Below are 13,403 nucleotides of genomic sequence, written 5' to 3'. Positions count from 1 at the left end.
GTAAACGCTTGACTTTTAAATTTTAATAAGTTAACTACTCCTTTTCACCCAAATGCTACTCAAAGTTTCTGGAGAAAATTCCAGTGGGTTAGAAGCTTCTGTGAAGTTTTGATAAGCAAATGTGGCTGCACTCGGGCGCCCTGGTCATTGGCTGACGCTGCAGCCGCCAGATTTTGACACAAATAATCAGATTGAAAATCAGGGAGGGGAACAGTAGAGGGGGGAAAACACAGAAACGAAAAGGAGAAGTGTCTGTTTGTGCAGAGACTCATAAAGTTGACAGAGCTGAGAGCAGTCAGCGTGGAGGTTCTCGGCTCTCAGGACTCGGGCAGAACTCAGGAGAGGGACAGCTCCCTGACGGTGAGTGCTGCCAGACCGGTGCCGGCTGGGCTCCGCTGAAGAGTTCCTGTCCTGGTGCCGAAGGCAGGAAGGGTATCTGCTTCCCTTTATGGTGAAAGGAAGAATACTGTGATAGTCTCTCTTCTGGACCCAGTGCTCATCACCAGGGGAGAAAAGGAGGAAGGAACACGCGCCAGACTGAGATGCCCCACGATAGCGCAGGAATCGCGTTTTCCCTCCTGTGAATTTTGTAGACGGTTACGCTTCATTTTCACCCAGATACAATCTCTCTCTCCCTCCCTCTCTCTCTCTCTCTCTCTCTCTCTCTCTCTCTCTCTCTCTCTCTCTCTCTCTCTCTCAATCTCTCTCTCTCTCTCTCTCCACACACACACACACACACACACACACACACACACACACACACACACACACGGCACTTTTCTAGGGGCACCAGAGGGACACAAATCGGTGTCTCCCTGAGCCAGAACTGCCCTCTGCCAGGAACTCAGACGGAATTGGTGTCTCTGACAACCTCAAAAGTTCCTGGAAGCACCGGGGAGTCAGACACCCTCTCCTAAGGAATTCACTGAAGGGGAGTGACAAGGTGAGGCGGAGCAGCCTCTAGGAAGCACAGGATTATGGGGGGGGGGGGGGGGGGAGACGGTGCCAGGGGTTCTTGGCTCTTTTTACCTAGAGGAAAAGGTGAGTTTGAGTGGTGGGTTTCTTAGAGACCAGGGCTCATTGAAGCGATGCCCACAGATGCTGTGGTCTGTGTGGGTCCTGAGAAAGCCAGCATCTTTGTGAGACTACTGTGGGGAAAGTCAAGGCACCGCTGGCTGTGGGGTCCAGCAGCCTGGGTGCTGGTAGAGTTGAGCCTACCCACCTGTGCTCCTCCAAGTCCTGCAAAGTCCTCCCTCAGGAGAGAGGTAACGTCTTGATTTAGGGGGTCAACCTGTAGAAAGTTTGGGAGAGTCAAGCAGTTCTGGATGATTTCGGTCTGACTGATGGAATCACCCCAGTGGTAATCGCCATTCCTGGCACCTCAGAAAAGGTGGATGCAGGTCCCCCTAGAGGTTCTGGGGAGCAGATCGCTCAAGGTCTCCCTTCACTGGGACCCAAAGCACACTCCCAGGCAGAAATAGCAGGAGGCTCCTACGTTTGAAGGTGTTTGTATTGGTTCCTTTCTGGTGGCAATCCCAGCCACGGCGGGGTAGGGGTTGGGATGCTCTGCTCTTGGTATAGACAAGTGCAGACAATGTTTTGTTTGTTTTGTTTCCATCAAGGTAAAACATGTCCATAAAATTGACCATTTTTTTTTGCTTTTGAGTTGCGTGCTGTTCTTGTGTGTGGGCATGGGATTCAGAGTCTACCACAGACGTACACTCCCAGGTCCCCAACTCCTTCCTTCTCTCCTTTTACACTATGTAGCTTTTTTTTTTTCTTTTTTTCGGAGCTGGGGACTGAACCCAGGGCCTTGCGCTTGCTAGGCAAGCGCTCTACCACTGAGCTAAATCCCCAAACCCCACTATATAGCTTTTAAAAAGACCCTTAATTTCCGCTCCCACCTCCTGTCTTGAGCTGCATCTCCAGCCCCTTTCTTCTTTTACTTCATTATTTTTTAATCTCTCCTTTCTGTTTTTAACTTAAGATTACTATCATTAACTAGGCCTGGAGACGCACGCCTATAGCCTTAGCACTTGGGAGACAGAGACAGGTGGAGCTCTGTGCGTTTGAGGCTAGCCTGGTCTGCACGGAGAGCTCCAGAATAGCTAGCGTCTCTTAGAGATACTCTGCCTCAGAAGAACTACAAAAAGTATTGTTGTTTGTTTGTGTGTGTGTAAGAGAGATGCAGGGCGCACATGCCTTGGAAGACATGTGGAGGTCAGAGAACAACTTTTGGAGTCCATTTTCCTTCTGCCCTGTGGGTTCTCAGGACAATACAAGTCATCAGGCCTGTGTGACAAGTGTTCCACTCATTAAGATAGCTCACTGACCCACTTTCTCCTCTGTTTGACCAGGCTGGCCCAGAACTCATGGGCTCAAGCAATCCTCCTGACTTCTTCCCAAGTATCCAGGACTCCAGATGCTTGCCCCATATGCCGAGCTCATCATAAGAGCTGGGGAGCAGATCCATTAGCAATTGAGTAGATTCATCTTGTTCAACTATGGTCACCACTGATCCCCAAGGCCGTGTCCATTTGTGAAACTCAGACGCCACACCTATTAACCAATTCTGTTCCTCTGCCCCAGCCCCGCTAACCTCAAATCTACTCCAGTCTGTGAACTTGCCTATTTTGCACAACTAGATATTTGGCCTTCTGTCGCTAGCTTATCTTGCTCCCCATGTTTGAGGGGTTCATCATGCCACGTATGCTGGAATTTCCTTCCATCGGAAGTCTGAATCCTATTGTGTGCTTTGGCCTGGCTCTCCCTTTGCTTATCCATCCTGCCTAGGCGGACTCCTGCACCTCTCAGCTCTTGAGGATGGTGTTGCTGTGGATGTCGATGGTCAGAGTCTCTGAACTCTGTGCTTCTCTGTGCTTTGGTGTATGCCAGAGGTCATTGCTGACTTTATGTGCTTATTGGTGGTGCTGGGGATTGAACCCTGGGCCTCGCACATGTGGGCCACTGACTTGAGGCCCCCTAAGGTCACCCAGGCTCCTGGCTGTGACTCCGTGATGTGACTCTGCAGCTTGTTTGTTACCTCCCTCCCTTCTGTCCTTACACATAAGGAAGTCCAAAGGGTCCCCTGTAGCTGACCCTGAGAATCAACCCAGTCTTGCCCAACCCTCCTGAAAAGGGAACCTAACTGGCCAGTGTCTCAGGCAAGGTAGGTCAGTCCCCAGCTGAAGGTCAGCAGATTGTACACGGGATTTTAGAGTAAAGGGGAAGTTTAGAAATCTCTCAGCCCAACCGTCTCCTCCGAGAGATAGGAAAACCAAACCCAGGTTAGCGGTGCACGCGGTCACAGAATCAGACTCATCCCCCAGGGGCTGCACAAGATGCCTGGAGTCAGGAAAACCTGGCGAGCCCACTATGCTCACAACCTGGGAGTACAGGATGCTACAGTCCTCCAGGCAGCCCCAGGATGGAAGGTTTATAAAGGATCCTGACAAGGGGCCTCTTTCCGGTGTCCAGATACCATCACTCTCTGTTTATGAAGAAATCCCAGTGTCTTTCACAATCTCTGCCTGAGCTCTTTCTCAGAATGGTCCATGTGAATCAAAACTGAGTGGTTGCTAATTAACTACATTACAGGTAATGGTTCCTCTTTCTTTCCTCTCTCTCTCTCTCTCTCTCTCTCTCTCTCTCTCTCTCTCTCTCTTCAGCTAACAAAGACCAAAAGGAAATTCTCTGGGTACAGTTGGCTACTGTAGGCTTGGGGGTCTGACGAAGTGTCAGCTATCCTGCCCTAGAAGGGCAAGGATAGAGCTAAGGCAACCCAATGGGAGGAAGCCAGAAACCCAGGACCTCTTTCTTCCTGTTGTAAGCATAATGCATTCAGTAAGTGCTTATGAATATAGGAGGTGCTGATCCTGTGCTGCTCTAGGTTTGGGTCAGTGACCTAGCGTCGTCTTTAACTGGACCACGGGCAAAACTGCCTTTAAGGAAATCTGTTCTTTTCTACTTTCCACGTGACGCTGTTAGGACCCTGTGTGGAATCTTTGAGGATCAGGGGAAAAAGACCCCTTGTTCCTAGCTCCCACTTTCTTTTGATACTATGATCTACACCAGTGGCTACTGTGAGGAGCAGAGATCGGTGTGGTGGGGGTTAGAGAGGTGGGTCAGGAATCAAATCCAAGCAGGACAGTAGCCCTGGGCCTGGCTCTGTCCTGACCTCTGAGTCAGCATCCTCTCTAAGCCTTGAGATCCCCACCTGCAACCTGAGGACACTTCCTACTTCCCTGTACTCAATGCACGAGTACAGCAGCCACCATGGCTTGTTTTCCTCCTTGATGTACTGCGTAGTGACTGTCTCAGTGAGGACCTGACATGAAAGGCCTGGAATAGCCTGTGGCACATGGACCACGCTGAACAAATAACCTTTGTCCCAGTGCTGTGAGTATGGAGGTCCTGGGCCTAGATATATGCATGCACTCTCCTTCCCCCTGCTCAGGATTAAGAGTCCCTCAAATGAAGGGTTGGGGAGATTTGGGGACTGGGGTGGGAGGGAGAAGGCCAGGAAGGGAGGGGGCAGGGGAGGAAGGCTGGCCCTGGAAGATAAGGTCGTGGCCGCTGTGTGTACCAGAATGAGCAGAGGCCCTTCCAATCCTTTGTTTAGAGAACTAAGAATCTGTCAGTGGAAGAGACCCAAGAGGCCAAGTCCCATCCTTCATTTTAGAGTTCAGAGAACGGAGGGCATTGAACTTATGGCAGCTCTCTGGTTTATCCTTAGAGGGCACCTGCTGGATTGAGCCTAGCCTCCCTCCTGGCCCCTTCAGCTTTTCCTCAGCCGGTGGAGAGGCCATGTGATAGCTCAGCCTAGGTGTCTGCCATGCACCTTACAAGTTCCCAACAATGACAGACATTGAATCAGGCCCCCTCCTTAGTGATCTAAATATAGGCCTCACAGCAAGAAGTGCTGGACCTGTCTACACTGCACAGAGCCCCAACCACCGATACTCCCCAGCAGGCCTCTGGGCCATAGGGCAAGTGGACTTAAGGCCTCTCCTGCCTGGTTTTGGTTCACCCCCTGGGACAGAGGTGACTCAAGCACCCTTGCCACAAGGCTAAGTAAACTCCAAGCTGTCTTTCCTAATCTTGCCTCCATCCTGGTCTGAGCTGAGGTCTTATCACCTAGCCTTCACTGTTGTTCAGAGGCAGCCAAATCCTTTTTCCCGCCTTTGCTGGGCATATCACAGATGCAGCCTTCGGTGAGTGGCCGGTCCTGGGTGGGGCTGGGAGGAGTCTGAGCTTTGGCCTGAACAGTCTGGAGTATGGTGAGGATAAAGGACACCAAGGGGCCTCTCTGTCTCCCAGGACCGTGAGAACACAGCACAGACTAGGACAGGGATAGGAGTCACTAGTGGGAGAGCAACCACATGCTGTCTTAGAGGACTCGGCAGGAGACATCTAGGGAGGTCAGCATGGTTCCCGCCTTATAAACTGGGTGGATCCTTTGGCTCATTCGGACCTCCAGTTCTCTCCCAGTCCCTGACTAAGAAGTTAAATGATGATGTCCACCACTGGAGTTGACGGACATTCACCTCTCCGTGTCCATCCACAAGGAAACTGAACCACCAGATGAAGTGGATGGGTCTCCTCAGGCTTCTTTCCACAGTTAACAGACAGAAATCCCCACCATTTCTGGAGAGCCGGCTGCAGGCTTAGGCTCCCACCTGCAGGGCAATACCGGCTTCAATTAAGTCTCTACTTGCCTCACTAGCCTCAAGCACCTTTAAGCACTGCCCCACCCCCTCAATCCCTGCTACGCATGGGCAGTGAGAACCTGGGTTGTTCGCCAGCATTCCAGGCTGGATAGCACAGCACACCTTAAAGTAAAGGAAACTGGCCCGGAGAAGTGAGGAGTCTGCCCAGATTGAACAACGGGCAAGTTGAGGAACTCCCCTCAGGAGCTTCTTTGTGGGGGGGGAGGTATTTTGTTGTTTGTTTGCTTTGCTCTGTTGAGACAGTCTCACTATACTTGTCCTGGTTGGCCTGGAACATGCTCTATAGACCAGACTGACCCTGAACTCAGGGAGATCCACCTGCCTCTGCCTCCCGAGTGCTGGGACTAAAGCCAGGCACCACCACACCTGGCTTCTCCATGAGCTTTTAATCTAAAAAATCTAAGCTCAGGATGTGTAGTCTCGTAAGCGTGTCAATCTGGTTCTCAAGAACAACTTTTTAAATTTGTTGTCTGAGGATGGGTTTCAGATAGCCCAGGCTGGCCCTGAACTCATATCTTGCTGAGGATGACTTTGAACTCTTGCATCCCTGCCCCCACTTCCCAGGAGCTGGGGTTATAAAATTGTGCCACCGTAACTGGTTTTCTCCAGTGCTGGGGATGTAGCACGTAGGACTCCACCGACTGAGCTGCACCCCAGTCCCTCAAGTACAACTAACTGGGGTCCGCATGTGCCTGCTTCAGGGGTTCCAGGTCTATCTGTCCTCCCTTCTCTTTCCCAACACAGTCCAGGCTGACTCAAGTTTCTAAGGATGAGTATACTCTGCCTGTGACTAATTCGTCATTCTGGGGGGAGGGGCACATGGTCAAAGTCAAGGTGTCGGTATGTTTGGTTCCTTCTGGAAGTTCCTAGAAAAATCAGTTCATGGATCTCTCTGATAACGGGAAGCAGCCCTTAGCGTCCTGAATCTTAGAGGCATGTCTCTAATCCCCACTTCTGATGCACAAGCAGCTCTCCCCACGCCCAGCCCACCCAGGGGACACTGGTCATTTGGGGAGCAAGGCCAATCTTCGGGCACATCCTAACTTGATGTGATATTCACAGGTGCCAGGTGGATGTAAACCTTTGGGGAACATTATACAAACCAGCATGGGATAGCGTGTCATTGTTCCAAAGGAATGATACTGGTCGATCTTAGCCACTCCCATTCCCTCCCATCCCCCACAGGTGCGGAGCACACTCTGAAAAAAAATGCCGCGGTCCTTTCTAGTGAAGAGTAAGAAGGCGCACACCTACCACCAGCCCCGAGCACAGGGCGATGACCTGGTCTGGCCTCCTGCCGTAATTCCTGGTGAGTCTGCGCTTGGGCTATGGCCCACCCCACGCCTACTTGGTACTGTCTTTTTTTTTTTTTAAGATTTATTTATTTATCATATACAAGTACACTGTAGCTGTCTTCAGATACACTAGAAGAGGGCATCGGATTCCATTACAGATGGTTGTGAGCCACCATGTGGTTGCTGGGAATTGAACTCATGACCTCTGGAAGAGCAGTCGGTGCTCTTAACCACTGAGCCATCTCTCCAGCCCGCCTTGGCACTGTCTTGATGATGCTATGGCATCTCTCCTGCGTCTCTTAGCTGTCGCTGAGTGAATGAATGAGTAAGTGCATATGTGAATGAATGAAATAAACACTCGTCTCCTCTGGCCTGTGGAGTTCTGGGAGCATCGGATTGGGAGCCGGGAAGGAACTATGGCTCCAACTGAGGTCTGAAGTCAGGGTGCTCTGGGTTCCCACACCTCTCCCTGTCCCAGCAGAGGTGTGAGCAGCAGCAGGCTGGTGTCCCTGGGTGCCCTCTCCCTGGAAATATGGTGGCCCTTGCTCTCCACAGGCATTCCAGAACTGATGGTGGTGACTCTTGGGTCTTATCTCCTCACAGTGGCAAAAGAACATACCCAGAGTGGCAGCCCTGTTCTCAGCACACTGCTTCCAAGCCAGACCTTGGACTGGAGCGCAGTCAAACAGAAGCAGGAGATGCTGCTGAACCAGAGCCTTCCCAAGATGGCCTCAGCCCCAGGTACCCAGCCAGGGTCTCCTTTGTCTCCTCCAGGTGCCAGAGAGGAAAGTGGCTGGCTCTGTGGTAGCACTTCTTAGGGTCATGAGGTTGGGGAGCATCAGTTGCTAGACGCCATCTGGACTCTCAGCTTCTGCTGGGCACGTCTAGACTAGCATGAGGAGTTGTGTGTGTGTGTGTGTGTGTGTGTGTGTGTGTGTGTGTGTGTGTGTGTGTGTGAAGCAGCTGCAAGGTCCATAGGGCAGTGGCCTGGTGGTCCCCCAGGGGGACAGAGCTGAAACTGCAGTGAAGACTCACCAATGGTACACAGTCAGGCTGCACATTGGAATCCTCAACAGGAGGTCACCAGGGGAGATAGACCACCAGGGCACACAGAGAGTTCTAGGACAGCCAAAGCCATATAGAAAGACTCTGTTTAGAAAGAATAAGAAAGAAAAAGAGGAAGGGAAGAAAAGAAGGAAGGAGAGAGAGAGAGAGACAGAGAGAGAGAGAGACAGAGACAGAGACACAAAGAATCTACTGGTGGCAGTTAGGAACATTCACTGGTCTTCCAAGACCTGAGCATCACAAGGCAGCTTATAGTTGCCCATGGCTCCATCTGTGGAATCCAGCACCCTCTTCTAGCCTCTAAGGGCACCCTCATTCACATGGTGCACACACAGGTACAACATACATTAGAGAGCTGAAGGCAAATCCTCAAAATAAGTCATCTGCACATGTCTTTGTACAGAGGGGCCTCACGTGACATCCCAACCCCAGGATGGGGAATCGCCACTCTCCGAGTCACCCCCTTTCTATAAGCCCAGCTTCTCTTGGGATACGCTGGCCTCCTCCTACAGACACAGCTACCAACAGACCCCCTCCACCATGCAGTCAGCTTTCCTGGAGCGCTCCGTGAGGCTGTACGGCAGCCCGCTTGTGCCCAGCACCGAGTCCCCCTTGGACTTCAGCCTCCGTTATTCTCCGGGCATGGACACTTACCACTGTGTCAAGTGTAACAAGGTAAGCGATGGGCATGGGTGGCATGTGCGCCCTGCTCAGCACCCCTTCTCTCTAGGACCTTGGGCCCTGCTATTATTTATGGTTGGACTGTCCTGTGCTTACAATCTTGAGGCCATGTTGGATTCAGACCATGCCCTGACTGTCTTACCTTTGCTTGACATGAATAAGATCTTGGGGGATAGAGAGAGGTTGAGACACGTGCCCCAGCCCACAAGGAGATATCAGCAACAACATCTATGTGGTTCTAGCTAGCTCTGGCATTCTTATTTTTTTGAGACAAGATCTCGTGTAGCTCAGGCTGGACCTGAGCTCTTTTTACATCCAAGGATGATCTTGAATTCTTTTTTTTTTTTTTTTTTTTCAGAGCCGGGGACCGAACCCAGGGCCTTGCGTTTGCTAGGCAAGCACTCTACCACTGAGCTAAATCCCCCACCCCTTGAATTCTTAATCCTTCTCCCTCCACCTCCTAAGTGTTAGGATTGCAAGTATCACCACAACTGGGTTTTCCTGGTTTTACGCAGTGCTAGGGCCCCATGTGCAATATGAGAGCACTCTCTCATGTTATCAGGTCATTCAGCCTCCAGATGGGCATGGAGGGACCTTCTGGCTCCCTCCGAAGCCCCCATTTTATAGACAGGAAAACTGCCACAGAGAGGTAAGAGACTCCCTGAGATATGCTTCAGAACAGCAAAGCCACCAATGAGGTGCCCTTCTCCTGTTCCATCCTGCTCTGGAGCTAGGCCCACGGCCAGGATAACCACAGACCTGCCCTCCTCCTTCTGGGGGCCTGACTCTTTGCTCTGCCTCAGGTGTTCTCCACCCCTCATGGGCTAGAAGTGCATGTCCGCCGCTCTCACAGCGGAACCCGGCCCTTTGCCTGTGACATCTGTGGCAAAACCTTTGGCCACGCTGTGAGTTTGGAGCAGCACACGCACGTGCATTCCCAGGTGAGCAACTGACAAAGGCTGAAGGGGACACAGGCGGGTTGGGGCGGGGAGCAGACTCTCTACTTGCCTCCCTGGGTCTGCGACTCCTAACATTCTGGGTCTCTGATTGGTTTGAATGGCTTCACATCTAGTTGGAAGGAACTGGGGATTTAGCGGTGGGAGCTGGAGTGTGTCTATGAGGAAACCATCTATGCTCTGGGTAGCCCCGCAGCCATCCTCAATTCTTAGTTTTAGCGTTCAATTTAAATGCATATCTCACCCCTGATCTCTGTCCGTGGGGACCCATTCCTTTCCAGAGCGGATCAGGTATCTAAGCAGCACTCTGCCTGCTTCAAGAAAGGTCACAGGCCAGAGAGAAGTGGGTTACCAACACCCGGGGAGGTGGGAAAGGTGGCGGGATGTGACCCTAGGAGCTTCCATCCCTCAGCAACAGGCCGGGAGCTGGCTCTGTCCTCTACTTCCCAGCCTCTCACAGCCCAGCCAGGACATGGCTGGAACTGCCCCAGTGCAGAGATGAAGAAACCAACCAGAAATGGCTGCCCCCAAAGCATGTGGCTACTGGGCTGGTGGGGGCGGGTCTCAGTTGGTAGCGTGCTTGCCTGGCGTACATGAAGTCCTTGGTTCGAGCCCTAACACCAGATGAACCCGGAATGGCCGTGCCTATAACAGCACTCAGGAGGTGCAGGCAGGAGGATCAGAAGCTCAAGGCTATCATTACCTACAATAATAAGTTGTTCATGGCCAAGCTGGACTACACAAGAGCCTGTCCTAACTAAATTGAGGCAGCATGTCACCAGCTAAGAGGAACTCAGTCTGTGTTCCCGGTGAATCCCTGAAAAACTTCCATTAGCTGTCTCATCAGTCAGTCAACAAACACACCCTGAGGCTGATTTTGGGAAACATACTGAGAGAGGCACAGGGAAAACATCTCATAGGAAGCAAGTCAGACCCCAAGCCTCAGGCCACGCTGAGGAATCAGGGACAGGGGTGGGGTTCTTCCTGCTCCTCTGGACCCCTGTTCTTGAGGCCACCCCAACGGAGTGTCCTCTTTCTCAGGGTGTCCCAGCCAGGTCCAGTCCCTCGCCCAGCTTGGCTGTCCCGGGCCTCGAGGCCCCACCTGCACCTGACCCCCCAAGGCCTCGTTTCCTCCGGCAGGAGCGTAGCTTCGAGTGCCGGATGTGTGGCAAAGCCTTCAAGCGCTCATCCACTCTGTCCACCCACCTGCTCATCCATTCGGACACTCGGCCCTACCCCTGCCAGTTCTGTGGGAAACGCTTCCACCAGAAGTCGGACATGAAGAAACACACCTACATCCACACAGGTGAGTGAGCGCCCATGCTGAGCCTGGTTTCTTGGCAGCCCACCATTTGCCCAGAGGTCCCCCTGAGGAGGGTCTGTAGGACTGGGCAATCACTCGCTGTAAAGAAACACTGGCAAGATAGCCCAGCCAGCAAGGGCCTGAGGGCAGAAAGAGGCCAGCATGGGGATTCATTCACCCTGCCATTCACTCTGTCCACTGGACCTCAGTGCTTCTTTGGGTCAGCCCTTGCACAGCCATAGTGATTTATTGAGAATCAAGGAGGGCCTGTGCCAGCTTGGACAGGCTGAGAAATGGAGAAATCCAGAGAAAGACTGTACCAGTTACCTGACATATCATTGTGACATAGATGCCTGACAAAGGCGGCTTAAGAAAAAGGGTTATTGTGCCTCACAGTTTGAGATGAAGTCCATCATGGCAAGATGGCTCAGTGGTAGGAACACGAGGCAGCTGGTCACATTGCTTTCGGAAGGTGTCAGCCATATTTAGGGTGAGCCTTCAGTTAGCCCAATCCAGAAAATCCCTCAGTGACATTCCCAGCAGTGTGTCTCTTGAGTGACCTTAAGTCCCATCAAGTGGACGGTGTTGACCATCAGAAGGGCATTTTGCTTGTTTGCTTTCTTGCTTATTGAGACAAATTCTCATGTAACCAAGGCTAGCCTTGAAGGTAATATGTAGCTAAGGCTAACCTCAACCTCAAACTTGCAATCTTTGCCTCTACACATTTTCTTTCTTCCTTTCTCTCTTTCTCTCTCTCTTTCTTTCTTTCTTTCTTTCTTTCTTTCTTTCTTTCTTTCTTTCTTTCTTTTTTGTGTGTGTGTTGTTGTTGTTGTCATTGTTGTGTTGGTTTGGTTTGGTTTGGGGATATTTGGGTTGGTTTTTTTTTTTTTTTTTTTTTTTTTTTTTTTTTTTTTTTTTTTGTATTTTTGGGGACAAGATTTTTCTGTGTAGCCCCGGCTGTCCTGGAATTCACTCTGTAGACCAGGCTGGCCTAGAACTCAGGGATCAGTCTGCCTCTGCCTCCCGAGTGCTGGGTTCAGAGGCATGGACACCACACTTGACTATTTCCCCCACTTCCTAAGGATGGCCATAAAAGAAGCACAATATAGAATGAGTGTGTGCAGGGCGGTGGCTGCAGGCCTAGCACTGCCACCTGCCCCTACCCTGCTGTCTGTCCCTTCCCCAGGTGAGAAGCCTCACAAGTGCCAGGTGTGTGGAAAAGCCTTCAGCCAAAGCTCCAACCTCATCACCCACAGCCGCAAGCACACAGGCTTCAAGCCCTTCAGCTGTGAGCTGTGCACAAAGGGCTTCCAGCGCAAGGTGGACCTGCGACGTCACCGTGAGAGCCAACATAACCTCAAGTGAGACTACTGGCCAGCCTGCCCCGGTGTGTCTCGCCTGAAGGCCAGCCTCGTGATTCCAGTCCGGATCCTCAGGCCACCTGGAAGCAGCCCTGCCCATGAGCCTCTCTGCTTCCTTCGAGACTGGGTGACCTCAACCAAGCCATGCCTCTTCTCTGACTGCAGCGGGTGTAGGAGTCAACTCCGGCCTTTCGGAACTGAAGCAGTCACAGATGTGCTCTGGTCACTTCCGCTGCCAGAGCATAGAAAGAAGCAACAAAACTCTGTGGGCAGAGATGGCAAAAACAGGCAAGAGCCAGGCTCCAAGAAGCCTTCTTGCTTGCTTCTCTGCGGCTGGTGAATGAATTTTTAGGGATTCTCTTTCTGCCTGCCAGTCAGAGTTGTCCCCTGCCCTATAGGTCTGGCACCCCTCTGCTTTGGCTAGATGTACTGGCTGTCCCTCACCTCTGACCACACTCATCTGCCCACTGGGAGTGGCTCCACAGGTGAGCCACCAGGCTGTGAAAGCAGGAAGCCTGCCTGCCCGTCAATGTCAATAATAAAGATGAATTTGTTTGTGTGTGACCCTGTTTGTAAAGGGCCTACTAGGCGCCAGGACTGCCTGAGGACTTGAGGGCCTTGACAAGGAGCTAGCAGAGAAGAACCATGACAGGTGTTCAGGAGGACAGGCCTAGAGCTGCTGCGGGCAGTTGTCAGTCTCCAGTCGCAGCTCGAAGGGATCCCAGACCTCATTGGTGTTGCCTTGTGGGTGTGGCAGAAGTGGTTAAGTTGAGGCTGACTCGCTGTGTGACTTCACGTGGGGCTCTGAACCTCTCTGGAGTTCAGCTTCATTGAGCTACACTGTAATCACAGCAGTCCCGTCCTGGTGGGGATATTGGCAGGATTCTGTGAGATTACCCATGGAAAGCAGTGCACACAGCAAGCCCTCAGCATTCTTCTTTAAAGTCCTGCCCCACCAACAAGGGCATGCCAGTGCCACCTCCTCCATGAAGCCAGAGGTTCTCTCTTCTGAC

At 51.9% G+C, this 13,403-nt stretch overlaps 1 protein-coding gene across 9 annotated transcripts; it reads left to right on the top strand.

Moving 5' to 3' along the window:
- The first annotated feature begins 203 nt into the window (after nt 1-203).
- Nucleotides 204-12,954, top strand: Gfi1b (growth factor independent 1B transcriptional repressor). Of its 9 annotated transcripts, none has more exons than XM_039105213.2 (8): nt 216-360; nt 5,726-5,889; nt 6,915-7,038; nt 7,628-7,765; nt 8,493-8,764; nt 9,574-9,711; nt 10,768-11,032; nt 12,216-12,954. In XM_039105213.2, exons 3-8 carry the CDS (start codon nt 6,939-6,941, stop codon nt 12,392-12,394), a joined length of 1,092 nt encoding a protein of 363 aa, XP_038961141.1. In that variant the 5' UTR covers nt 216-360; nt 5,726-5,889; nt 6,915-6,938; the 3' UTR covers nt 12,395-12,954. The 9 variants fall into 9 exon arrangements, with proteins under 9 accessions (XP_006233851.1, XP_038961146.1, XP_038961141.1 ...); XM_039105215.2 differs by lacking the exon at nt 5,726-5,889 and adding an exon at nt 4,309-4,398 and having other exon boundaries at nt 222-360; XM_006233789.3 differs by lacking the exon at nt 5,726-5,889 and having other exon boundaries at nt 204-360.
- Nucleotides 12,955-13,403: the final 449 nt, after the last annotated feature.

Source organism: Rattus norvegicus, chromosome 3 (assembly GCF_036323735.1).
Source record: "Rattus norvegicus strain BN/NHsdMcwi chromosome 3, GRCr8, whole genome shotgun sequence".
NCBI lineage: Eukaryota > Metazoa > Chordata > Mammalia > Rodentia > Muridae > Rattus > Rattus norvegicus.
This window is presented reverse-complemented; position numbering and strand designations above follow the sequence as displayed.

Coding starts and splice junctions, on each gene's coding strand:
- Gfi1b (XM_006233789.3), top strand. CDS start 6,939: ATGCCGCGGTCCTTTCTAGTGAAGAGTAAGAAGGCGCACACCTACCAC. Junction 7,766..8,492: donor CAAGATGGCCTCAGCCCCAG/GTACCCAGCCAG, acceptor GTCTTTGTACAG/AGGGGCCTCACGTGACATCC. Junction 8,765..9,573: donor ACTGTGTCAAGTGTAACAAG/GTAAGCGATGGG, acceptor GCTCTGCCTCAG/GTGTTCTCCACCCCTCATGG.